Source organism: Pelobates fuscus, chromosome 3, assembly GCF_036172605.1.
Source record: "Pelobates fuscus isolate aPelFus1 chromosome 3, aPelFus1.pri, whole genome shotgun sequence".
NCBI lineage: Eukaryota > Metazoa > Chordata > Amphibia > Anura > Pelobatidae > Pelobates > Pelobates fuscus.
The window spans coordinates 359,861,249-359,887,706 of record NC_086319.1 but is presented as its reverse complement, the minus strand read 5'-3'; the positions used below and the strand labels follow the sequence as shown (position 1 = coordinate 359,887,706).

Sequence of the window (26,458 nt, the reverse complement as noted above, 5' to 3'; positions counted from 1 at the left end):
AAATAAAAATAAAAGTCACGATCTTGTTTCATCCTTCGTGTTTACACAACTTTATGTTCAAGAGACAGAACCATTTCAGGGAAGAGGGGGGAAAAAAAAAATGTGAATGAGGGCGCGACTTAACTCCGCCCCATGTGCTGCAGTTCTCCATTCGGTCCGCCTGTGGTGTATATAAGGAGAGCGTTGCAGTGTATCCCGTATCATTCCGGCAGATAGAAAAACAGAACCAATGACGCGCAGACCGTCATTGTATTTCCAGCAAACAGCGTAGATCATGCCTGATCCAGCCAAGTCCGCACCAGCCGCCAAGAAAGGCTCTAAGAAAGCCGTGACCAAGACTCAGAAGAAAGATGGCAAGAAGCGTAGGAAGACCAGGAAGGAGAGCTATGCCATCTACGTGTACAAGGTGCTGAAGCAGGTCCACCCCGACACCGGTATCTCCTCCAAGGCCATGGGGATCATGAACTCCTTTGTCAATGATATCTTTGAGCGCATCGCAGGAGAAGCCTCTCGCCTGGCTCACTACAACAAGCGCTCCACCATCACTTCCCGGGAGATCCAGACCGCCGTGCGCCTGCTGCTACCCGGAGAGCTGGCAAAGCACGCGTGTCTTATAAGAGCCTTTGGGTTTATAGTAAAGTAGAAGAATGCCATTACTTGGCGCTGGTGTACTTGGTGACAGCCTTGGAGGGCACCAAGGCTGTCACCAAGTACACCAGCGCCAAGTAATGGCATTCTTCTACTTTACTATAAACCCAAAGGCTCTTATAAGAGCCACCCACACTGTCTGTCAGAGCTCTAATCCTCGTGATAAACCCACTAGTATCATCTCTGCTGCTCTCGGTACTCACTGTTTAGTGAATCTCACATATTGCTCAGATTGTCTTGTACCACTAGGTCTGAATTGCCTTCCCCTGCTCGATGGATCGTAAACTGAAATCCGTCTTTAGAAAACCTGCTCCATTCATGGAAACCTGCCCAAATAGACCCCTTACTTAATATTCCTAGATCGTCGGGTAGCAATATAAAATATATATATACACTACAATAGTTAAAACTGGCTTTCCATAGACTATGTGCCAAATAAGTGATAAATGTAAGGACTGCTCCTGAAAACAATCAAACCTTAAGCGCTATGACAATACTAACTGTTGAACAGGCTAGTGAGTTACACAGCAGATCGTATCTGGAATGAATCTTCAATTCTGTTTATGAATATAACAAAGTATCTAAGTTTGGGCTCATACATTCTGGATAGCTATTTTGGATTACTTTATCCTACCAGCTAGCACTGTCTTGTGACATACATTTATAGTGATTACCCAGTGAAATTTTAATTTACTAGCAATATTTAGAAGACAATCCATTTCTTGCTATATTGTTTTTTATTTATTTTTATGGGTTGAGATTCTATGTGTGGCAATTCTATATCAGATAAATAGATTGTATGTAGATTGCTCTGGCTTTACGATTAGCCCTTAAAGGAACACTATAGTCGCCTAAATTACTTTAGCTAAATAAAGCAGTTTTAGTGTATAGATCATTCCCCTGCAGTCTCACTGCTCAATTCTCTGTCATCTAGGAGTTAAATCACTTTGTTTATGTTTATGCAGCCCTAGCCATACCTCCACTGGCTATGATTGACAGAGCCTGCATGAAAGGAACAAAAACGAAAATCTTAATTAAACAGAACTTGCAATAAAGAAAGCCTAAATAGGGCTCTCTTTACAGGAAGTGTTTATGGAAGGCTGTGCAAGTCACATGCAGGGAGGTGTGACTTGACAGGGAGCTACAACAAAACTTGTCTGCAACTCCTAATCGGATCGGGCAACCACCGTGATCCGATAAAACTTTGAACAGAGTGCTCTCACTCCCAGGCAGTGGTGTATCCTGGTTTTGTGCTGCCCAAGGCAGGACAAAACTCAGGCGCCCCCCTCCTCCCCCCCGCCACCCACACCCAACCCTTCCCTCCGCCCCGCATTCTAAATATACACACACACATTCACTGACAGAAACACACACACTAACAGACACACTCACAAACAGACAAACACACAGTCACTAACAGACACAAACTAGCACACACACACACTCACTAACAGACACACACACAGTCAGACACACACACTAACAGACACACTCACAGGCTAACACACACACACACACACACACACACACTAACAGACATACAAACACACACACACACACACACTAACAGACATAAACACACATACACACTCACTGACAGACACACACTCACTCATCTCACTCATACTAACACATTTTTTTTTTTTTTTTAATTCTTTATTTTTGTTGTGCACAAAAGTAACAAAAAGCCTTGGTGCGCCACAACAGCGACATCAAGAAAAATTGATAGACATTTGCAGTACAAGTCGTGGCATTCGTTTGTCAAGGCACATTTTTAGATTAATGAGATCAATATTTTGACAGCTTAGGTTCTCGTTTAGTTTAAATGATTTACCAAGATTTAACAAGATGCACACGTCAGGTAGGTGTCAAGGTACCTGAAGCCTCTACCTCCGAAATAGGTAGAGACTTAGTAGTTTACTCCTCCAGCAGGTCAGCTTCCTCCATCCCTCGCGGCTCCCCTAGACACTCTCACGCCGGCCGCGAGGGATCCGTCTCATTTTATGACGTCACGCACGCTGCCCGACGTCATGACGTCAGTCCGGACCGATCTGTCACTCAAGTGACTGGAAGCCACTCAGGACTCGTCGGAGGCGGGTATACTCACTGTAACCAGGGTATTTAAACCTGTTTCTCCCATTCACTCATTGCCCTGTCGTGGTTCTAGCCTGTCTAGTCACACAGTGCTCTGGCGATTTCAGTTATTCCTTTGGTTCCGACCCGGCTAGTTTGACTTACTCTGTTTCCCTCTGGTATCCTTGACCCGGCTTGTTCCTCGCTCACCTGTCCTCTCGTTCCCTCGACCTCGGCTTGTTTCTGACCATTCTCTTTACTCTCCGTACGTTAGTCCGGCCATTCTAAGGTCCGGTATACGTACCCTGTCCTGTTTGTACTTTGCGTGTTGGATCCCTGTCCCGATCCTGACATTACGACAGGGCCAATGGATCCTGCAGGTACAAACAGTCAGGTTGGTCCCTCTGATTCCAGGTTTGACGCCATGGAACACAGAATGGACCAGATGGCACTAGCACTACAGGCGCTATTATCTCGTGCCAATAACCCACCTGAGGAGACCCGTACTACTTCCATCTCTCCTGTAAGTTCTGGTCTAGAGGTAGCCACTGTAGGTGCCTCTTCCCGTATTACCCCACCTGTACGTTATGGTGGTTCACCGGAGAAGTGTTGTGGTTTTTTGAACCAGATTAATATCCACTTCGAACTACAACCCCGCTCCTATCCCACAGATAGGGCAAAAGTTGGATTTATTATCACCCTACTCATTGAGAAAGCTCTGAGATGGGCCAACCCACTATGGGAGAATGATAACCCATTGGTATATAATTATAATGCCTTTGTAGCTGCATTTAGAAGAACTTTTGACCCTCCTGGTAGGAAGGTTAATGCAGCCAGATTACTGTTGCGCCTGAGACAGGAGAACCGAACACTTGTGGATTATGCACTAGAGTTCAGGTCTCTGGCGGCAGAAGTCAAGTGGAATGAGCAGGCTTATATAGATGTATTTTTCCGGCAGATAGAAAAACAGAACCATGTCTGGCAGAGGTAAAGGCGGAAAGGGTCTCGGGAAAGGCGGCGCTAAGCGGCACAGAAAGGTCCTGCGTGACAACATCCAGGGCATTACCAAGCCTGCAATCCGCCGCCTGGCTCGCAGAGGAGGAGTGAAACGTATCTCCGGCCTCATCTACGAAGAGACTCGCGGGGTGTTGAAGGTCTTCCTGGAGAATGTTATCCGGGACGCCGTCACCTACACCGAGCATGCCAAGAGGAAGACTGTGACCGCCATGGACGTAGTCTATGCCCTTAAACGCCAGGGCCGCACTCTCTATGGCTTCGGAGGTTAAAACCCTGACTCGGCCTTACCGCATACCCCACTAACCCAAAGGCCCTTTTTAGGGCCACCCACCTTTTCACTGAAAGAGTAAATCTAATCATTTCAACCCTATATCTGACAAACTGCCTTCTACTGCTCAAACACATCGGAAAGTACAAACATGGTATTGGTAGAGCGAGATCTGAGTTTATAACATTCTCCTATGTAGAGTCAATGGTTATTGAGATCGTGTCATTATCTAGTTACACATCGATTTGTCTGCAGTTAGCACTCGATTTCTAGTAATTGTAGCGCTATATCACTCAACATTGCGATCTAGTGCAGTGCATTTAGATTAGACAGACTGCCAAGATTTTAGAAGTATTGAATATAGTTACTGTTGCTTACATTTTATAACATGCTTGCAGTTTAAAGCCATTTCATTAGAAACATTATGACCAGCTGTATATAAATACACATGTATTCTTTTCCTCTAAGCAAGCCGTAGCAAATATAAAGTACTCCTTTACCTGCTGCCAATTCACATGATCGCTTGTAAATAGAGTAATTCGCTTCTACTGTCTACTAGATGAGTTTATTCACTGAAAATCTGTGAAGGTAAAATTCCGAGTAAAATAGCCAAGCAGCTACTATATCTACCCGGGGGGCATTGTTTGTTGATTTATAAAAGAAAGAAACTGAATACGTCTAGATATTTAGTGATGTGCAGAGGATACAAAGACCGTGCATATAAAAGTGTTTAAACTCATTCCAGTGCAGATTTGGGGGCTCTTAAAAGAGCCTTTGTGGTGTTTGTGTGAGCACGTTAAGAGTTTAAGCTCTCTCTCCTCGGATCCTACGGGCCAGCTGGATGTCTTTGGGCATGATGGTGACCCTCTTGGCGTGGATGGCACACAAGTTTGTATCCTCAAAGAGACCCACCAGGTAAGCCTCGCTAGCCTCTTGCAGAGCCATGACGGCAGAGCTCTGGAAGCGCAGATCAGTCTTGAAATCCTGAGCGATCTCACGGACAAGGCGCTGGAAAGGCAGCTTGCGGATGAGCAGCTCGGTGGACTTCTGATAACGTCGGATCTCCCGGAGAGCCACAGTTCCCGGCCGGTAACGGTGAGGCTTCTTCACTCCGCCGGTAGCTGGAGCGCTCTTCCTGGCAGCTTTGGTGGCTAGCTGCTTGCGAGGAGCCTTGCCTCCGGTGGATTTACGGGCGGTCTGCTTAGTTCTGGCCATCGTAACAAAACGAGCGCGAATGAAGTCTGCGCTTACAAGACCGAGCTTTTATAGCCAGGCACGGCGTTTCCATTGGTTCATCAGGTGGGTGGAGTATTCTGATTGGCTGAACACAAATAGTTACTCATTTTAAAATACCCGCTCAAATCAACTGCTTATCCCCTCCCCCTCATTCAAAATACCCGCTCAAATCATCTGCTTCAAAGAAGGGATCTAGTCCTTCAGTGAGTCCTCCTGTCCTGACAGCATTTATTATAGACGCTACTAGTTGATAGGATTGGCAGTGGGCAGTAATGGCCGTATTACTCCCAATAGAATTATTAACTAGTGTGTAGGCTTTACCAAGGGGAGATGGGACATACACCTCTAACACATGCAGAGAGCCCGCTTCTTTACATGGGATTCTTAGTGTGATCACGTCTGATAAAGGACTCACAGTACGCCCAGCCGCCTTATAACCGAGCTACATGAGACAGAGCAGGGAATGTTACCAGGCAGCCACTCATTGAAACAATAATCCCCTTGTGCGGCCGTGAGTCCATGCTGTTGAGGCAGAGCTAACGCATCCAGCAGCCAGAGATCGGATCTGTAGAGCTGAATCTTATCCTAAGTTTCACGCAGCATGTTCAGACAGGGAGGGGGACGACCCTAAGTAAGCGAGATCCCCCCCCCCTTAGCAATAGAGGCTCATGCAAACTATATACACTTGACCCAATGTTTAACTCGATGCTGCTGCACGTATCATGGGTATACATTGATTCTAGCTCGCGTTCTAGAGTTGGAATGTTGTATACAGAATGGGACTGAGTGCAGGACGAGAACGCTTCCTATTTGACTTGTTACACGTTCATGGGGTGTGTGTGTGTGTGTGTGTGTGTGAGAGAGAGTAGATACAGGAAGATGGTTGCGCTCTTTGTGGAGACTGTGGGCGGCTCTTAGAAGAGCCTTTGTGTTTTTAGTCTAGACCGGTGGAGCAGCTGTCCGCTTTACTTGCTCTTTGATTTATGACTTTCGGTTTTCTTGGGCAGCAGCACAGCCTGGATGTTGGGCAAGACACCTCCCTGGGCGATAGTCACTCCTCCCAGCAGTTTGTTGAGCTCTTCGTCGTTACGGACAGCGAGCTGGAGATGGCGGGGAATGATGCGGGTTTTCTTGTTATCTCTGGCGGCATTCCCTGCCAGCTCCAGGATCTCAGCAGTCAGGTACTCCAGCACTGCAGCCAGATAAACGGGGGCACCGGCTCCAACACGCTCTGCATAATTCCCCTTCCTCAGCAGACGGTGGACTCTGCCGACTGGGAACTGAAGACCAGCGCGGGATGAGCGAGTCTTCGCCTTTGCACGGGTCTTTCCTCCTTGCTTTCCACGGCCTGACATGTTGGTTCTAGAATTTCGCTGATAATAAAACCTCACCCCCCCTTTACACGGGCTATTTATAGAAACACTCTGCTCTGTGATTGGATGGCTTTGCAAGCAGCCAATTAGACACGCGCTGTACAGGATACCAATCAATTGCTGAAACTATGACATCGTTTCGTCACCTGTCTGTGTTGACCAATCCCATCACAGAAAGTGGAAGGGCTTAATTTGCATGGCCTGCCTATAAATAGAGCCGCCGGAGCGCGCAGACCGTCATTGTATTTCCAACAAACAGCGTAGATCATGCCTGATCCAGCCAAGTCCGCACCAGCCGCCAAGAAAGGCTCTAAGAAAGCCGTGACCAAGACTCAGAAGAAAGATGGCAAGAAGCGTAGAAAGACCAGGAAGGAGAGCTATGCCATCTACGTGTACAAGGTGCTGAAACAGGTCCACCCCGACACCGGTATCTCCTCCAAGGCCATGGGGATCATGAACTCCTTTGTCAATGATATCTTTGAGCGCATCGCAGGAGAAGCCTCTCGCCTGGCTCACTACAACAAGCGCTCCACCATCACTTCCCGGGAGATCCAGACCGCCGTGCGCCTGCTGCTACCCGGAGAGCTGGCAAAGCACGCCGTGTCCGAGGGCACCAAGGCTGTCACCAAGTACACCAGCGCCAAGTAATGGCATTCTTCTACTTTACTATAAACCCAAAGGCTCTTATAAGAGCCACACTGTCTGTCAGAGCTCTAATCCTCGTGATAAACCCACTAGTATCATCTCTGCTGCTCTCGGTATTCACTGTTTAGTGAATCTCACATATTGCTCAGATTGTCTTGTACCACTAGGTCTGAATTGCCTTCCCCTGCTAGATGGATCTTAAACTGAAATCCGTCTTTAGAAAACCTGCTCCATTCATGGAAACCTGCCCAAATAGACCCCTTACTTAATATTCCTAGATCGTCGGGTAGCAATATAAAATATATATATATACACTACAATAGTTAAAACTGGCTTTCCATAGACTATGTGCCAAATAAGTGATAAATGTAAGGACTGCTCCTGAAAACAATCAAACCTTAAGCGCTATGACAATACTAACTGTTGAACAGGCTAGTGAGTTACACAGCAGATCGTATCTGGAATGAATCTTCAATTCTGTTTATGAATATAACAAAGTATCTAAGTTTGGGCTCATACATTCTGGATAGCTATTTTGGATTACGTTATCCTACCAGCTAGTACGGTCTTGTGACATACATTTATAGTGATTACCCAGTGAAATTTCCATTTACTAGCAATATTTAGAAGACAATCCATTTCTTGCTATATTGTTTTTTATTTATTTTTATGGGTTGAGATTCTATGTGTGGCAATTCTATATCAGATAAATAGATTGTATGTAGATTGCTCTGGCTTTACGATTAGCCCTTAAAGGAACACTATAGTCGCCTAAATTACTTTAGCTAAATAAAGCAGTTTTAGTGTATAGATCATTCCCCTGCAGTCTCACTGCTCAATTCTCTGTCATCTAGGAGTTAAATCACTTTGTTTCTGTTTATGCAGCCCTAGCCATACCTCCACTGGCTATGATTGACAGAGCCTGCATGAAAGGAACAAAAAAACAAAAAAAAAAAACTGTTTTCACTTTCAAACAGATGTAATTTACCTTAAATAATTGTATCTCAATCTCTAAATTGAACTTCAATCACATACAGGAGGCTCTTACAGGGTCTAGCAAGCTATTAACATAGCAGGGGATACGAAAATCTTAATTAAACGGAACTTGCAATAAAGAAAGCCTAAATAGGGCTCTCTTTACAGGAAGTGTTTATGAAAGGCTGTGTAAGTCACATGCAGGGAGGTGTGACTTGACAGGGAGCTACAACAAAACTTGTCTGCAACTCCTAATCGGATCGGGCAACCACCGTGATCCGATAAAACTTTGAACAGAGTGCTCTCACTCCCAGGCAGTGGTGTATCCTGGTTTTGTGCTGCCCTAGGCAGGACAAAACTCAGGCGCCCCCCTCCTCCCCCCCCGCCACCCACACCCAACCCTTCCCTCCACCCCGCATTCTAAATATACACACACACACACACACACACTAACAGACACACTCACAGACAAACAAACACACAGTCACTAACAGACACAAACTAGCACACACACACACTCACTAACAGACACACACACTCACTAACAGACACACACACAGTCAGACACACACACTAACAGACACACTCACAGGCTAACACACACACACACACACTAACAGACATACAAACACACACACACACACACACACACTAACAGACATACACACACATACACACTCACTGACAGACACACACTCACTCATCTCACTCATACTAACACATTTTTATTTTTTTTTAAATTCTTTATTTTTGTTGTGCACAAAAGTAACAAAAAGCCTTGGTGCGCCACAACAGCGACATCAAGAAAAATTGATAGACATTTGCAGTACAAGTCGTGGCATTCGTTTGTCAAGGCACTTTTTTAGATTAATGAGATCAATATTTTGACAGCTTAGGTTCTCGTTTAGTTTAAATGATTTACCAAGATTTAACAAGATGCACACGTCAGGTAGGAATATTCAGAGGAGTGACAAAGAAGGAAGGTGCAAGGTAAGTTATAGGCATAAACAAAGACTCGTTCGACAGATTAGGTCGTCATAGACATTTGGTATGGGTAGCAAGATATGCAATTGTTAACATATAGGTAACCAAGTGTGTCAGGTTTAAGCTATGCTAAAGCAGGTAACAGGTGTGGTGAAACCAACTTCGCCACTGTGAACTGGAGAAGCCTGGTTGCTCGCCTGCTGCCTTTAGATTATGGACCGTCAGCTAAAGGGTTAATTTTGATGTGCAGAAGGATTGATTTCTCCCTTTCTGCACAGCAGTTCGGTAGATTCCATCTACCAAACAAACAGCCGTTTACCAACCTCCCCAGAGCCGTGGGAAGCCGGCCGGCGTTGTTAATGGGCCACCCAGAAGCTGGAGTGTGCCTCCAATTTACCTCCCTGAAGCTGCGGTTAACCGCAGCTTAATTGAATGTTACTGGGCGGCCGCTGTTACACTTAGCGGCCGCTAGGGGGCGGTGTTCTGGAGCTCCCCGGGCAGTCAACGCTTTTCTGCCCAGCTTTCATGCACCAAAATCAGACACTTTTTTTTTTTATGTAATTTCTTTTTATTAGGTTTTACATATATAATAAACAGTTTCACATTTCAGTATTAATATAAATAATATAATAAAGGTTTAGCAGTGTACAATCAAGATTCTTAGATGTGATAATAGTACAAAAAGTTTTGCAATGTAGCATACTGGTGTTGTGTTACAATTTCCTACAGTTGTTAATGAACGTACAGAATAAAACTGTCAACAACATAACAAGGCATTTCCTATCGACATGTGTATATGTGTGATTTCTGGGAGGGGAGCGCAGTTAAGCTATTCTTGATCAATCAGAACCCAAGAATGAGCCATTTTACACTACTAGCTGCATTCTGTGATTGGATTATTTTACATAAAGTTTAGTGTAATTAACTGGGGTTCCTTAGATAGGAGTTCCATGGGTCCCAAATTGTGTAATAAGTTAGGTATTTGTCTAGTGCTGACAATCTCAATTCCTCCATTTTATGAATGTGTTCAATTTTTTGAAACCACTCCCGTCTCGAGGGTCTAACATCTGTTTTCCATAGCCCTGCTATTACCAGTTTGGCCGCGGTTAAAAGGTAGAGTATTATTGAGTTTTTAAATTGTTTCAAGGATAGTGGGATGTGGAAGAAAAGGAGTGCCTCTGGGGTGAGTGGTAGTGGGGTTTTGCTTACTAGATCTGTGATTCTTTGTACTTCTTTCCAGAATCCCTTTATTCTGCCACAATCCCACCATAAGTGGCATAAGTGCCTAGTGCCTTCATACATCTCCAGCAGGTTGTTAGTGCATTGGCATCGTATTTGTTGACGTCTATTGGGGTGGTGTACCACTGGGATAAAAATTTATAATTAATTTCTTGGATTGTTACGCTGGGGTGGGCTTTTAACATTTTCATAAAGATCCCCCTCCAAGTCTTTTCCTCCACTGGGGAGGGAAACCATGAGTTGTTTCTGATTGTATACCAAGGGAGTGCGCCATTTGTGTTATCTTGTAGTAACTTGTAACATATGGAAATAGTTTTAGTTTTTGGCGGGCGTGTGAACAGTTTCTCAAATCTAGTGGTCTCTCTGGGTTGCCAGTGTAACAAGCCTTCCTTGGATAGGAAGTGAGTGAGTTGGTGATATTGGAACGATTGTGACAGCGTAGGCTTGTGTACTCCAGTAATGTCAGTTAGTGATAGGAGTCCTTCTGGTGTGATTATATCTTTTAACATAACTTCCCTGTTTGCTGGTCTGAGTTGGAGTTTATTTAATAGTGTGTTATTCTTGCCTGGGGGGAATCTGTGATTGTGGGATATTGGGAAGAGGGGTGAAGGTGTCGGGACAAAGTCTTCGTTCGTGCAAATGTTTTTCCAGACTTGAAGGGTGGTTGAGACGGTTGGTAGGTCTTTTGTTGGGGTCTCTTTGTCTATGGGTAGAGACCATGGGAGTGATCGTAATGGAGTTTGCACTTGTGCTTGTTCAATGTGCACCCAGGCTTTCCTAGATTTCCCCTCTCGTGACCACTCCAAAATCCTTCCCAGGTGTATTGCTTTGTGGTATCTGTGTATATTGGGGCATCCCAGCCCACCTCCCTCTTTAGGTTTGGTCAGTAGGTTGAAGGCAATTCTCGGCCGTTTATGGGCCCATATGAATTTGGTGAGCAGCGATTGTATATTTCTGAAGAATATCCCTGGGATGTGTATAGGGATGGCGTTCAGGAGGTAAAGGATGCGTGGGAGGACATTCATCGATATAATGCTAATCCTGCCCGTCCATCTGAAATGTGGTTTGTCCCATCTATGTAAATCTTTTTGGATTGCTGCTAATAGGTCTGGGAAATTCGCTTTATAGAGGGTTTTATGCGTATTGGTGACTTTGATCCCTAGGTATTTGATAGAGTGGTTGGCCCATTGGAAGGGGAATTTTTGTTTTAGTTTCTTTGTTTGATCTAGAGGTGTGTTGAGATTGAGGATTTCACACTTGTCTGTGTTGATTTTGAAATTAGAGTGTGTACTGTAGTCTTCTATAATTTGGATTAATTTGGGTAGGCTGCTGACGGGGTGTTCAATGGTGAAGAGTAGGTCATCTGCAAACGCAGATACTTTATATTCAGTTTGTTGAACTGTGATGCCTTTAATGTCGGGGTGGTTTCTTACCGCTTGTAGAAGAGGTTCTAATGTCAGGATGAATAGTAATGGGGATAATGGGCATCCCTGGCGTGTGCCATTGCTTATCGTGAATGGTCTGGAAAGCTGTCCATTCACCTTTAGTCTGGCTGTTGGGACGGAATAGATTGCCTTAATCCATTTTATCCATCTTTGTCCGAAGCCCAGCATTTCTAGAGTATTGAACATGAAGGACCAATCAACTCTATCAAATGCTTTTTCAGCATCAATTGCTAGGAGCAGTGTTGGGTTTTTGGTGTATTTCGTGGTATGTATTAAGTTTATGATTTTTGATGTATTATCTTTTGCTTCTCTAGTTGGGACGAAGCCTGCTTGGTCTGGGTGGATGAGGTTTTGTAGGAATGGTTTGAGTCTAGTCGCTAGCATTTTGGTGAATATTTTTATGTCCACATTGATTAGGGATATTGGTCTATAGCTGGTGCATTTCTCACTGTCTTTCCCTGGTTTGGGTATGAGGGTTATTGTCGCTTCTAAGGCCTGTCTTGGAATATGTTCTTTTTGTGGGATGGAGTTAATTGCTTCTAATAGGTGTGGGGTTAGGTCCGTTTGGAACAGTTTATAATAAGAGGCTGAGAACCCATCTGGGCCTGGGCTTTTATTATGTGGGGTCTGTTTTATAGCTATGTTAATTTCGTCTATAGTGAATGGTTCTTCTAGGGACCTCGTGGCAGCTGTTGGGAGGATAGTGTCGAATTTGGTTTCTAGGTATGATTTGATCTCTTCTGTATTACCTTCCTTGTCTTTTAGGTTATATAGAGATGTATAATAGCTATGAAAAGTGTCAGCTATGTCCTCTGTAGTGTGTGCGTAGGTCTCATCTGGGCGTTTGACTTTAGGGATGTATGTGAGCATTTGTTTTTGTTTTAAGGCTTGTGCTAGAAATTTACCACTTCTGTCTCCTTGAGCGTAGTGGAGCTGTTTTGTCCACAGAATCGCTTTTTTCGCTTTGTCTTGGAGGAGTGATTTTAGGTCGGCTCTAAGGGCTAGAAGTTTGCAATAGGCTTTGTCTGTCATGTATAGTTTGTGTTCTTCCTCTAGTTGTGAGATTTCTTTATGTAGGTCATTGATTTTTTGGTTTTTTTCCCTTTTGAGTTGGGCTCCCCACTTGATCAGTTCCCCTCTGATTACTGCTTTGTGGGCTTCCCATTGTGTGAAGGCGGAGGTGTCTGGGGTTTTGTTTTCGTGGAAGTATTGTTTTATCGATTTTTCTATTGAGTCCTTCACTTTTGGTGCCTGTAATAGGAAGGGGTTTAATTTCCATGTTCCTTTAGGGCGTGGGAGTGAGGGGATGGATATAGTAAGATATATTGGCGAGTGGTCAGACCATGTCATTGGGCCTATCGAAGTGTCTGATATCAGCCCTAAGTCTCTGTGTTCTATGAGGAAGAAGTCTATTCTGGAATATGATTTGTTTGGGATGGAATAGTGAGTATAATCTTTTGTTGTCGGGTGGAATATTCTCCAGCAGTCTGATAGTTGGTGGGTTTTGATGATGTGTTGCATTTGGACTCTGGTGGCGTTAAGGTGGGTGCTATGTGTTGAGGTGCTGTCTCTAGTGGCATCTAGTGATACATTAAAATCCCCTCCGATTATGAGAATGCCATTAGTATTTTGCTTTATTTTTGCCATTATCTTCCTCATTGTCCCGCATTGATGTTTATTGGGTAAGTAGATCGCTACTAGGGTAATAGGTTCTGACCCCACTGTGCCCTGCAGGATAATGAATCTGCCTGATTCGTCTGTGAGATGTGTCGAGTACGTGAATGGGACTTTTTTCCCAATTAATATTGCTACGCCTCGTGACTTGCTTTGGTTATAGTTATTGTAATATACATGAGGGAATTGATGATGTTTGAGTTTTGGGGCTTCTGCACCTTTCAGATGTGTTTCTTCTAAGAATACTATGTCTGCTTTGTTTTTTGCTAAGTCCGTTAGGACCATCTTCCTTTTCTCTGGTGTGTTCAGCCCCCTTACATTAATGGAGCATATTTTCAGTGAGCCCATTGCGGAGTGTAGTATTGATATTTTATCTGTTTGATAGGTGGGATGACTTTTTGGGAGTTTAGTACTATTTAAGTACGTTGGGTGTGATCGGGAGGTGGATTAATTGGTTGTGGATGCTTGTGTGTGAATGTAACACTGCTAGTGTACAGGCATACAAATCAAGTAAATAAACAATTAAACAATATAACATTAACTATTTACAGGTATCTTGCGATAAAGTTGTGGGTAGAGAGTATCACGAAGGGGGGGGTTCTGGGCGAACTTTGGACCCTTCGTGTGGGTATAGAAATCTCCCTTTCGGTAGGTTGCGTGCAATTGAGAGAAATTATTATGGGTAGATTTCTAAATAGGAGACGGTACTTTCCTCTGGGTTCGTCTAGCGCTAGGGGCTAGCCCAGATGCTGCTTAGATTTGCGGTTGAGTAATGAGGTAGGTGTTTGTACCGCTCTTGGCCGTTAAGGCCTGTGGGTTATGTCCTAAGTGAACTGGAGCACTATATTACTATGTAAAGTGCTTCTATTTCTTTGCCTCCGTAGCTGAGTAAACTCTCCGGTAGGCGGCCATTTGACGCTTGTCGTCTGTAACTGGCTATGTATATGTGTAGTTTGGGTGGGCATCTTAAATGGGTATGTCTGTGGCAAGTACTAAAAATAGTATGGTGTTTTGAACCTTCTGTTTGATAGCATTCAGCATTTCTTTAACGTAATAACATCATGTCTATTGTATGCTTTTCAGTCTATGTACTCGTGAGTTATCAGATATCACTTTGATCATAATGTCGTTACATATACAATCATGTGTAACAGGTAAGCGTAGATATTATATACATTGATTTATCACAATACTATTCGGCATTTACAGAGTATAGTTACCCTTCCCTTAGTTGGTGATTAGGCGAGTGAGTTAGTTCAATATTGCTTTAGTCAATGATATGTCTCTTTAAGCGTTAGAGGTTTTGTCTCCTTCGCTTCTTGGAGTTGTTTCAGTTTATTTTCCTAGGAGTCATTGGATTTTTCCTTGATCTTAAGAAAGGTGAGGCTGGCGGGGTCTTCCATGACGTTCTCTTTCGCGTGTCCATCGCTTGTCCCATCTGTCTCGTGGTTTGTGGTTTGGTCTTTTCAGGTTCTGAGATGTCGTACCAGTCCGGTATCTCCATGTTAGGAATGCCTAGGCGTTGGGTGAAAGCTTCTACTTCATCTGCTGAAGTTAAGGTGGCTTGTATTCCTTGGTGGGAGGCCGTGAGAGCGAAGGGGAATCCCCATCTATATTTTATATTGGCTTGTTGCAGGGCTAATGTTAGTGGTCTCAGCGCCCGTCTGCCCCTCAGGGTCAGCCATGCCAGGTCAGGGAGGATTAGTATTTTCGCGTTGTTAAACAGTATGTCAGAAGAGTCCCTGGCGTTTCTCATAATGTCTTCTTTTACAGTATAGTAGTGAACTCTGCATATAATGTCTCTGGGGGAGTCTTGTGGGAGGCCTTTGGGTCTTAAAGCCCTGTGTGCTCTATCTAATAGAATTGGGGTGTCTTCTGGCCTCTGTAGGATCTTGTTAAACAAAGATTGTAGAGTATTATGGAGATTTTCAGGGTTTTCCTGTGATTCTGGGATCCCTCTTATCCTAATGTTGTTTCGTCTGCCTCTATTATCGAGGTCTTCAGTGTTTCTCATAATGTAGTGGGTTCTGTTGTCTCTGTTTTTTGTTGATGTTCTAGGGTGAGGAGTCTGTCTAAAATTTGGTCTCTGTCCTCTTCCAGGTCTCCCACCCTCGTGTTTACTTGCCTGATGTCTGCAGAAATGGCGGAGACTTGGTCTTGTACTGAGGATTCTAGCTTCGCTATCATGCTAGCCAGCTCGTCCCTGGAAGGTAAATGTGCAAGGGTTTCCCTTATGTTTGCTAGCCCATCTGCAATGCTGGTAGTTGGGGAGATCTCTTCTCCTGTCGTGCTGGGGTCGGGCGTTTTGCGCGGGCAAGATGGCGTCGCCATGTTGTCAGTTAGGCCTCCTCCGAGCACTTTCACTGTATCTCGGAAATATTTGTCGAGACCGTTCGAGTTTCTTGGCGTGCCTGATTCTTGGGTGTATGAGGGCTGAGTCTGTTTCCTTTTGTTGCCCATTAAGTAGGTATTTTCAGTTGTTTATGCCAGTTTTACTGCCGCCGGCCGGGAGCTCTCAGTATTTGCGACCGTTCACATCGGATGTCAGGACCCGCCCCCTCAAAAAATCAGACACTTTTACGTGCAGGCGCCACTGAACCTCCAGCCCCTGGTTCCAATTCGTATGGATTTGGTGAATGCAGGGAAATTCTGTATTTTATGTTTTATGTGAATGTTTTAACCCAGATAGCAACAGGGCCGGCGCTACCAGAAGGCGGCCTTAGGGCGCACCGGCCCTGGGGACGCAAAATCAGGCTGACCGGAAGGAGGGAAGCGCACTGCGCTCCCCTCCAACCGACGACCTATTGTAGCGTGGCCGAGCGCCCGGTTCTGCGGGCGCGCGAGGGAGCACTCTCCCATGTGTGCTTCCTCTTCAGCTCCCTCGCGCGCCGCATACTGATAACGGAGCCGGAAGATGATGTCATCTTACGGCGCCGGCATCCCTACACGGTGCGCGAGGGAGCTGAAGAGGAAGCACACATGGGAGAGTGCTCCCTCGCGTCCGCCCGCCAGCCCGGGAGCCAGCCAGCCTGGGAGTCAGCCAGCCAGGGAGCCAGCCAGCCAGCCAGGGAGCAAGCCAGCCAGCCAGGGAGCCAGCCAGGGAGCCAGCCAGCCAGGGAGGGAGCCAGCCAAGGAGCCCAGGAGCCCAGCAGCACCACTGGACCCCAGGGAATCCCTTCAGCACTCCAAAAAGGTAAGGAGACTGGGGGATTAAATTAATAAAAAAAAACATGTGTTAGTGTGAGTTTTAGTGTGTGTGTTTGTGTCTGCTAGTGAGTGTCAGTGAGTGTCAATGTGTGTGTCTGCTAGTGAGTGTCAGTGAGTGTCAATGCGTGTGTCTGCTAGTGAGTGTCAGTGAGTGTGTCTGCTAGTGAGTGTCAGTGTGTGTGTGTGTCTGCTAGTGAGTGTCAGTGAGTGTCAATGAGTGTCTGCTAGTGAGTGTCAGAGTGAGTGTCAGTGTGTGTGTCTGCTAGTGAGTGTCAGTGAGTGTGTCTGCTAGTGAGTGTCAGTGAGTGTGTCTGCTAGTGAGTGTCAATGAGTGTCTGCTAGTGAGTGTCAGAGTGAGTGTCAGTGTGTGTGTCTGCTAGTGAGTGTCAGTGAGTGTGTCTGCTAGTGAGTGTCAGTGAGTGTCTGCTAGTGAGTGTCAGTGAGTGTGTCTGCTAGTATCAGTGTGTGTGTCTGCTAGTGTCAGTGAGTGTGTCTGCTAATGTCAGTGAGTGTGTCTGCTAGTTTCAGTGAGTGTGTATGCTAGTGTCAGTGAGTGCTAGTGAGTGTCAGTGTGTGTCTGCTAGTGAGTGTCAGTGTGTGTCTGCTAGTGTGTCAGTGAGTGTGTCTGCTAGTGAGTGTCAGTGAGTGTGTCTGCTAGTGAGTGTCAGTGAGTGTGTCTGCTAGTGAGTGTCAGTGTGTGTGTCTGCTAGTGAGTGTCAATGAGTTTCTGCTAGTGAGTGTCAGTGTGTGTGTCTGCTAGTGTCAGTGTGTGTGTCTGCTAGTGTCAGTGAGTGTGTCTGCTAATGTCAGTGAGTGTGTCCGCTAGTTTCAGTGAGTGTGTCTGCTAGTGTCAGTGAGTGTGTCTGCTAGTGAGTGTCAGTGTGTGTCTGCTAGTGAGTGTCAGTGTGTGTCTGCTAATGAGTGTAAGTGTGTGTCTGCTAGTGAGTGTCAGTGAGTGTGTCTGCTAGTGTGTCAGTGAGTGTGTCTGCTAGTGAGTGTCAGTAAGTGTGTTACTGTGTGTCTCTTACTGAGTGTGTTTGTGTGTGTATTTGTGAGTGTGTGTTTGTCAGTGAGAGTGTATGTTTTGTAAGTGAGTGTGTATGTATGTCTGTCGCTGAGTGTGTCTGTCAGTAAATGTGTGTGTCTGTTAGCTGGTGTGTATGCATCTGTTCGTGAGAGTGTGTGTGTGTCTTCAGCACTTACCTTTCTCTAGCACCGGACTCCCTTGGCACTGGGGATCCCTCCGCCTCTCAGCTCTGAATGCTCTTGCAGCGCACGCATTCAAACCGCCCATAGGAAAGCATTACTCAATGCTTTCCTATGGACGTTCAGTGTTTTAGAATAGCGGAAGCTCCTCTAGCGGCTGTCAGTGAGACATCCACTATAGGCTGGATTAACCCTCGGTGAAACATAGCAGTTTCTCTGAAACTGCTATGTTTTCAGCTGCAGGGTTAAAACTAGAGGGACCTGACACCCAGACCACTTCATTGAGCTGATGTGATCTGGGTGTCTGTAGTGGTCCTTTAATTGTGTGTGCATCTCCATGCACTGGCGTACATACCACGGTCGCAGGGGTCATAGCCCTGCAACCCCTGCGACCAGGTGCCCGCCACCATGAGTTGCGGCCCCGGCCCGCGCAGAGTAAGAGCGAGGGGGGGGGGCACGGATCAATTTGCGCACTGGGGCCCCATGGGTCATGTGTACGCCACTGCACCTACCCTGGTGTCTGCCACAGGCTGTGTGGAGGGGGCGAGGATATGGATGACATCATATCCCTGCTCCCTGTGTACCACACAGCGCGGCTGGCGCCCTGTGATGGGGCTGGGCTGCAGGGCAGGACTCCAAGGAGCCAGACAGCATGCATCCAGGGGACAAGATTTAACTGATGTAAGTATGTAATTGTGTATGTCTCTGTATGTACATATGTATGTGTCCGTATGCCTGTATGTCTCTGTATGTACAAATGTATGTGTCTGTATGCCTGTATGTCTTTGTACGTATGTGTCTGTATGACGGTATGTCTCTGTATGCGTGTATGTCTTTGTATGCCTGTATGTATGTATGTGTCTGTATGCCTGGATGTCTCTGTATGTTTGTTTCTGTATGTCTATGTATGTATGTATGTATGTATGTATGGTATGCCTCTGTATGTATGTCTATATGCTTGCATGTATGTCTCTGTCTGTGTGTGTATGTCTCTGTATGATTATTTCTGTGTTTGTATGAACCTTATTTTAAACAAAATGCATCTTCGCCTGTGTAACTAAAAATCCTAGCACCGGTCCTGGATAGCATTGCCATGGAGCCTGTTCATATAATTAAAGACTTTGGCTCCATGGCAATTAAACTGTATTTGGGTGGTCTGGGTGCCATTCACCTAATAATGTGCACTCAGACCTGAGCTATCTGGGGATATGTTACATGTCTGTGTTTTATGTATAAAATGTGTCTTTATGTATTTTAAAGTGATAGTCTGTTTTGTGTCCCCACATGTATAATGGAGTTTTGCCTTTGTCCTGGGAGATAATTGAATTACTTCACTAATTATCTCCAGGACAGAGAGGAGGAAGCCAGGATGCATTGTGGGAAAGTATTGTGGCTGTATGTACTAAAGTGATACATGCCTGTCTGCTGTTTCAGTCTTCCATTTGGTCCCTTAGGGGAGTGTCCACCAAGTGGGAGACCCGCATAAATACTGGGCAGGTAGCCCTCAGTAAACCAGTTCCTGCTTAACCCTCAAAGCGATGTGTCGTCTCGTTCTTTGGGGGAATTGGATTGTATGCTGACTGCCAGGAGTGTAAGCAGATTGTATGCTTTTCCTGTTCGGCTGATTCCAGGGTTCGTGTTTTTGCAGTTCGGGAGTTGGTGAATTTGTACAGTTTGGAATTCGGGAGATTGGTGATTGCTGTAGTTGCTGGTCTATGAAAAAGGGGATTATCGCCTAAACAATTTTTATCCCCTTCTGAGCGAAACGGTCCGTTACACCAGGTCTTCACTAACTATACCCTAAGAACAAGATATGGCGGTATGCCGTGTCACATTCTGCATTTTTATGGTAGTTAAACCAACAAATAATAAACATCTGGATCAAAGCAGTTAAGGCATGTGTTATAAAAATAAAAAAACATACAAGGCGTGTTACTGCCTTTTCAACCAATAGTAAAACAGTAAAACTGTACAATATCTTCCCAGCTTAAGGGGTCTGGATCTGGGTCTGCGCTTCCCTACTGAGCCTTCTCACTGGAGTGGAACAGATTTTGGTAGCCCTGTTCCAGCTCCATCTCCCGGGTCACCAGATGGACCAGGTCTTGCTCAATCTTATGAGTGTCGTCCCAGTCATACCTGCTCTCCCTCCACTCAAAGAGATCCTGGAACTGGGCTTGTGTAGCGCTCCCAAACTCAGGCTCTGCAAAAGTCTCCCATAACAAGCCAGGACCATCAAACTCCTCTCCCTCTGGCTTGTCATGCTCGGCTGTCCAGGGCAGGTACTGTGCAACATACCACCAAAGCGCCTGGTAGGCATCCTCCAGCCACATCTCCTGCCATACTAGGTGTTCCAATTCTCTCACCCATTCCTCCAGGGGCTGCTCTCCCAGGAAGGGCATCCGCAGGGCTACTCGCTTCTGCAACCGCTGCTCTTCCTTGGGGAATCTCCCGTCCTGCTGGTATTCCACAATACCCAGTGCCTGGTACCAGATGCCTTTGCGTACTGCATCTCGGTCATCCATGTCAGCCTCATCGAACTCCACTGCTGGTTCCATGCTGGTGCTGTCAGGGTCGCTGTACTGAGACATGCGTTGCCCTCAAATTGTAAAATCCAGAGCAATGGTGTCTCCTGTAGCTGTCCTTCTGGCTGTAGAAACGATCTCGCCGCTTGCCACCAATTGTAACGGACCGTTTCAGCAGACAAGGGGTTAAAATCTGTTTAGGCGATATGCCCCTTTCTGAGAGACAGGCACAGCTACTGTAAAATCACCAAACCTCACAAATTGGATATAGGTGAATGCATCAAACTCCCGAACTACATACAAGGGAATAAGGTAGCACTCCAAACTGGAACCTCACGAATAGTTGCTAGCAGACGAACAGGAAAAGCATATATCAGATTACACTCCTAGCAATCAATCTCCAACAGCATACAGTGAATCCCCCAAAGAACGAGACAAGGCTCCGTGTTGAGGGTCAAGCAGTGGTCTGTTTATTCAGGGCTACCTGCCCCTGTATTTATGCAGGTCTCCCACTTGGTGGACACTCCCCTAGGGGACCAGATGGAAGACTGTAACAGCAGACAGACATGTATCATTTTCGTACACTCAGCCACAATACTTTCCCACAATGCATCCTGGTTTCCTCCTCTCTGTCCTGGAGATAATTAATTAAGTAATTAAATTATCTCCCAGGACAAAGGCAAGACTCCATTATGCACGTGGTGACACAGAAACAGACTATCACTTTAAAATACATAAAGACACATTTTATACACAAAACACAGACATGTAACATATCCCCAGATAGCTCAGGTCTGGGTGCACATTATTAGGTGAATGGCACCCAGACCACCCAAATACAGTTTAAGTGCCATGGAGCTAAAGTCTTTAATTATACGAACAGGCTCCATGGCATTGCTATCTGGGTTAAAGGATTCACATAAAGCATAAAACACCAAATTTCCCTGCATTCACCAAATCCATACGAATTAGAACCAGGGGCTGGAGGTTCAGCGGTGCCTGCACATAAAAGTGTCCGATTTTGGTGCATGAAAGCCGGGCAGAAAATTGCTGGCTGCCCGGGGAGATCCAGAACAGGACTCCAGGCTGTCCAGGGCAGGTACTGTGCAACATACCACCAAAGCGCCTGGTAGGCATCCTCCAGCCACATCTCCTGCCATACTAGGTGTTCCAATTCTCTCACCCATTCCTCCAGGGGCTGCTCTCCCAGGAAGGGCATCCGCAGGGCTACTTGCTTCTGCAACCGCTGCTCTTCCTTGGGGAATCTCCCGTCCTGCTGGTATTCCACAATACCCAGTGCCTGGTACCAGATGCCTTTGCGTACTGCATCTCGGTCATCCATGTCAGCCTCATCGAACTCCACTGCTGGTTCCATGCTGGTGCTGTCAGGGTCGCTGTACTGAGACATGCATTGCCCTCAAATTGTAAAATCCAGAGCAATGGTGTCTCCTGTAGCTGTCCTTCTGGCTGTAGAAACGATCTCGCCGCTTGCCACCAATTGTAACGGACCGTTTCAGCAGACAAGGGGTTAAAATCTGTTTAGGCGATATGCCCCTTTCTGAGAGACAGGCACAGCTACTGTAAAATCACCAAACCTCACAAATTGGATATAGGTGAATGCATCAAACTCCCGAACTACATACAAGGGAATAAGGTAGCACTCCAAACTGGAACCTCACGAATAGTTGCTAGCAGACGAACAGGAAAAGCATATATCAGCTTACACTCCTAGCAATCAATCTCCAACAGCATACAGTGAATCCCCCCAAGAACGAGACAAGGCTCCGTGTTGAGGGTCAAGCAGTGGTCTGTTTATTCAGGGCTACCTGCCCCTGTATTTATGCAGGTCTCCCACCTGGTGGACACTCCCCTAGGGGACCAGATGGAAGACTGTAACAGCAGACAGACATGTATCATTTTCGTACACTCAGCCACAATACTTTCCCACAATGCATCCTGGTTTCCTCCTCTCTGTCCTGGAGATAATTAATGAGGTAATTAAATTATCTCCCAGGACAAAGGCAAGACTCCATTATGCACGTGGTGACACAGAAACAGACTATCACTTTAAAATACATAAAGACACATTTTATACACAAAACACAGACATGTAACATATCCCCAGATAGCTCAGGTCTGGGTGCACATTATTAGGTGAATGGCACCCAGACCACCCAAATACAGTTTAAGTGCCATGGAGCTAAAGTCTTTAATTATACGAACAGGCTCCATGGCATTGCTATCTGGGTTAAAGGATTCACATAAAGCATAAAACACCAAATTTCCCTGCATTCACCAAATCCATACGAATTAGAACCAGGGGCTGGAGGTTCAGCGGTGCCTGCACGTAAAAGTGTCCGATTTTGGTGCATGAAAGCCGGGCAGAAAATCGCTGGCTGCCCGGGGAGATCCAGAACACCGCCACCTAGCGGCCGCAAAGTGTAACAGCAGGCACAAAGTTAACAAGCAATTAAGCTGCGGTTAACCGCAGCTTCAGGGAGGTAAATAGGAGGCACACTCCAGCTCCTGGGTGGCCAATTAACAACGCCGGCCGGCTTCCCACGGCTCTGGGAAGGTTGGTGAACGGCTGTTTGTTCGGTATATGAAATCTACCGAACTGCTGTGCAGAAAGGGAGAAATAAATCCTTCTGCACAGTAAAATTAACCCTTTAGCTGCCGGTCCATAATCCAAAGGCAGTAGGCGGGTGTTCTATCAAAAAACCCTACCCCGTGAAAATTCCCTACCCTCGTCACTTCCGGTGACGCGGCCGCACCGGAAGTGACCCTCATCCAATGGAGGAGGAGGGTGTGCGCCGCCGCGCAGGCGCACAACAACTAGGCTAGGTAGGGATTTTTCACGGGGTAGGGGAAATTAACGCCACAGTGCGCACGCGCGGCAAAGTACTCCCGTCGGAGGTACAGCGCGCGTGCGCACTAGTGGCAAGGGAGAGAGGCTTTAATCCGACGATCAGAGTTCGCGCGTGCGCAGTATAGGGGTAGGGAATTTTGATGGCTATTAGCCCTGTGAGATCTCCCTACCCCTATACTGCGCATGCGCGAACTCTGATCGTCGGATTAAAGCCTCTCCCTGCTCCCAACACTCTCAGCCATCCAAGATTGAGGGTGAATTATGGTGGGACGGTGGGTGTTTATGTGCATTATATTGGGGGGGTCTGCGCAGAATTGGGGGGTCTGTGCAGAATTGGGGGTCTGCACAGACCCCCCAATATAATGCACATAAACACCCACCGTCCCACCATAATTCACCCTCAATCTTGGATGGCTGAGAGTGTTGGGAGCAGGGAGAGGCTTTAATCTGATGATGAGTCCGCGCATGCGCAGTATAGGGGTAGGGAGATTTCACAGGGCTAATAGCCATCAAATTTCCCTACCCCTATACTGCGCATGCGCGGTTTGTGAAGCGCTCCCTTGCAACTCGTGCGCACGCGCGCTGTACCCCCGACGGGAGTACTTTGTCGCGCGTGCGCACTGTTGCATTCATTTCCCCTACCCCGTGAAAAATCCCTACCTATTTGGTGTGCGCTTGCGCGGCGGCGCACACCCTCCTCCTCCATTGGATGAGGGTCACTTCCGGTGCGGCTGCGTCACCGGAAGTGACGAGGGTAGGGAATTTTCACGGGGTAGGGTTTTTTGATAGAACACGGGCAACCAGGCTCCTCCAATACAATGTGGCGAGATTGGTTTCGTCACATGTGCATACAGTGCCCATCCAAGCACCTGACCGCTAAACTGATTATCTCCCAAATACAAAGTACTTAAGACAAAAACACCCCCATAATACAATAAAACCACACAGGCACCCCACATATCATACAACCCTGGATAGCTCTCATCCGAATTGGTAAAATAGTGCCAGGATCCATGAAAAAATGTTGAATCGCCACCGGGTTACATTTTGACTGGCCGCACACGAGGGCCAAGCCCAAAATAGTTCCAGCATAATTGTGTCTTGGGCCAATCAAAGAGTGGGAGTTCCTGCAGTCAAATGGAAGGGAGCTCCCCCTGGCTCTCAGGAAGCAATTGCTCCAATAAGTCTGAACCTTCCCTCCAAAAAGCGCTCTACTGGCAGGTCGGCAAGGGGGTCATCACACTACCTCAAGATGACCAAGGGACGCAAATTCACAGAGCAGAGTTTCCTTCCAGAGTATATATAACTGGTTTTAGTTGCTGTTAGACTCAGAGGATAATGAATAAATAGATAGAATAAAGATTATGCAAATTAAATATCAACTATATGCTATGATCTTACTACATACTGCCTGAGTTTACTGTCTGAACAAACGAGGTGCAACATCCCTCTTCTCTGTTTCTTTATGACATGAGCTACAACACACCTTGATAACACAGGTCCCTTCCCTTCCCTGAATAAGAGTGAGAAAGAAAGCCTTCAAATATATCATTTAAATAGTTCTGGAAATAATGTTTCTGGAGAACATCAAGCTGATCACAAACGAGTTGTGTCTGCTTTCCCCAGCTCTACTACATTGTGACAGCCCTCGGGAGCCATGAGACTGCTAATAAACTCTAGATAAGATAGTTTAGTACATTTCACGATGGATGACATCGACATCCGTTCTCTTATTTCAGTAAAATCTATTAGTTGTATCCACTCGGAAACACAGAGTGAGAGCAGTGTGTGAAAAGCAGGAGAAGGGAAAGTGAAGGGTGTGTCATAAGACTGTATCCAATCAGAGCGCGCTTAGATCAGCCTATAGGATGCCAGCTTGAGATCTATAAATGAGAGCCGGCTGTGAACGGAATTATTGACTGATCGGTATAGTGAATAGTGATCATGGCTGAAACTGCTCCTGCTGCCGCTCCTGCGGTTGAAATCGATTCTAAGAAGAAGCAGCCGAAGAAGGCATCCAGCGCCAAGAAAGCTGCCAAGCCGTCCGGTCCCAGCGTGTCCGAGCTCCTTGTTAAAGCTGTGTCCGCCTCTAAAGAGCGCAGCGGGGTGTCCCTGGCAGCCTTGAAGAAGGCTTTGACCGCCGCTGGTTACGATGTGGAGAAGAATAACAGCCGCCTCAAGCTGGCTCTCAAGGGCTTGGTGACTAAAGAGACTCTCGTCCAGGTCAAAGGTAGCGGAGCCTCCGGCTCCTTCAAGCTCAACAAGAAGCAGGCGGAGAGCAAAGACAAGGCTGCAAAGCCCAAGAAGGCACCGGCTAAAGTCAAGAAGCCCGCCCCAAAGAAAGCCTCCAAGTCTCCGGCTAAAGTGAAGAAGGTAGCCGCGAAGAGCCCGAAGAAGGCCAAGAAGCCGGCAGCCTCCGCTAAAAAAGTCACCAAGAGCCCCAAGAAAGTCAAAGCCGCCAAGCCCAAGAAGGCAGTGAAGAGTCCGGCTAAAAAAGCAACAAAGAGCCCGGCTAAAAAGGCAGCCAAGCCCAAAGCCGCTAAGAGTCCAGCAAAGGCTAAAAAGGCAGCTCCCAAGAAAAAATAAGCCCTGCTCGTATCTTGTTTTAATTTATATTTAAAAGTCCAAACGGCTCTTCTAAGAGCCACCACCTTGTCCTTTAAGAGCTATATTTGTGATAGGCACGTGTTTATTTTATAGAATGTCACACACACCATTTCTCATTCGTAAAGCAGGATCTAGTGCTAGAAAATACCTCGTTGGGATGTAAATAGAAAGTACCTTGTCAGTGCTACTCTTTATAAAATGTTTTTATTATTTTTTTGTGGGAAGTTGAAATTCCCTCCTTGCCAAGATATTGTGGGAGATTCATTAAACTGCAAAAGGCCAACTTTAGTCAGAATTGAGTGAGAAACGCATATAATCTATAGAATATCACCATCCAAAGTAGCCATACTGGCTTTATTTCCTGTTCAGTAAGATGATAAAGCAGAGACTAATTAAGGCTGTTGTCGAGCTGAATATTTACATGGTGATAATAAAGGGACTGCCATCGCCCTCTCTCACTTGGGAACCGG

At 46.1% G+C, this 26,458-nt stretch overlaps 6 protein-coding genes across 6 annotated transcripts; 4 read left to right on the top strand and 2 right to left on the bottom strand.

Moving 5' to 3' along the window:
- The first annotated feature begins 259 nt into the window (after window positions 1–259).
- LOC134601834 (histone H2B 1.1-like) lies at window positions 260–643 on the top strand. The gene has a single exon (XM_063446336.1). It carries the CDS (start codon window positions 275–277, stop codon window positions 641–643), a length of 369 nt encoding a protein of 122 aa, XP_063302406.1. The 5' UTR covers window positions 260–274.
- A 3,040-nt stretch (window positions 644–3,683) lies between these two features.
- Window positions 3,684–4,068, top strand: LOC134601368 (histone H4). Its single transcript, XM_063445843.1, has one exon. It carries the CDS (start codon window positions 3,696–3,698, stop codon window positions 4,005–4,007), a length of 312 nt encoding a protein of 103 aa, XP_063301913.1. The 5' UTR covers window positions 3,684–3,695; the 3' UTR covers window positions 4,008–4,068.
- A 719-nt stretch (window positions 4,069–4,787) lies between these two features.
- LOC134601367 (histone H3) lies at window positions 4,788–5,231 on the bottom strand. The gene has a single exon (XM_063445842.1). The coding sequence runs from the start codon at window positions 5,219–5,221 to the stop codon at window positions 4,811–4,813; it is 411 nt and encodes a 136-aa protein (XP_063301912.1). The 5' UTR covers window positions 5,222–5,231; the 3' UTR covers window positions 4,788–4,810.
- A 961-nt stretch (window positions 5,232–6,192) lies between these two features.
- Window positions 6,193–6,603, bottom strand: LOC134601366 (histone H2A type 2-C). Its single transcript, XM_063445840.1, has one exon. The coding sequence runs from the start codon at window positions 6,595–6,597 to the stop codon at window positions 6,208–6,210; it is 390 nt and encodes a 129-aa protein (XP_063301910.1). The 5' UTR covers window positions 6,598–6,603; the 3' UTR covers window positions 6,193–6,207.
- Window positions 6,604–6,875: 272 nt separating this feature from the next.
- LOC134601365 (histone H2B-like) lies at window positions 6,876–7,287 on the top strand. Its single transcript, XM_063445839.1, has one exon. The coding sequence runs from the start codon at window positions 6,883–6,885 to the stop codon at window positions 7,261–7,263; it is 381 nt and encodes a 126-aa protein (XP_063301909.1). The 5' UTR covers window positions 6,876–6,882; the 3' UTR covers window positions 7,264–7,287.
- Window positions 7,288–25,325: 18,038 nt separating this feature from the next.
- LOC134601364 (histone H1B-like) lies at window positions 25,326–26,010 on the top strand. Its single transcript, XM_063445838.1, has one exon. It carries the CDS (start codon window positions 25,326–25,328, stop codon window positions 25,965–25,967), a length of 642 nt encoding a protein of 213 aa, XP_063301908.1. The 3' UTR covers window positions 25,968–26,010.
- Window positions 26,011–26,458: the final 448 nt, after the last annotated feature.

Bases quoted from the DNA above. Each gene is read 5' to 3' on its own strand.
- LOC134601834 (XM_063446336.1), top strand. From the start codon at position 275: ATGCCTGATCCAGCCAAGTCCGCACCAGCCGCCAAGAAAGGCTCTAAG.
- LOC134601368 (XM_063445843.1), top strand. From the start codon at position 3,696: ATGTCTGGCAGAGGTAAAGGCGGAAAGGGTCTCGGGAAAGGCGGCGCT.
- LOC134601367 (XM_063445842.1), bottom strand. From the start codon at position 5,221: ATGGCCAGAACTAAGCAGACCGCCCGTAAATCCACCGGAGGCAAGGCT.
- LOC134601366 (XM_063445840.1), bottom strand. From the start codon at position 6,597: ATGTCAGGCCGTGGAAAGCAAGGAGGAAAGACCCGTGCAAAGGCGAAG.
- LOC134601365 (XM_063445839.1), top strand. From the start codon at position 6,883: ATGCCTGATCCAGCCAAGTCCGCACCAGCCGCCAAGAAAGGCTCTAAG.
- LOC134601364 (XM_063445838.1), top strand. From the start codon at position 25,326: ATGGCTGAAACTGCTCCTGCTGCCGCTCCTGCGGTTGAAATCGATTCT.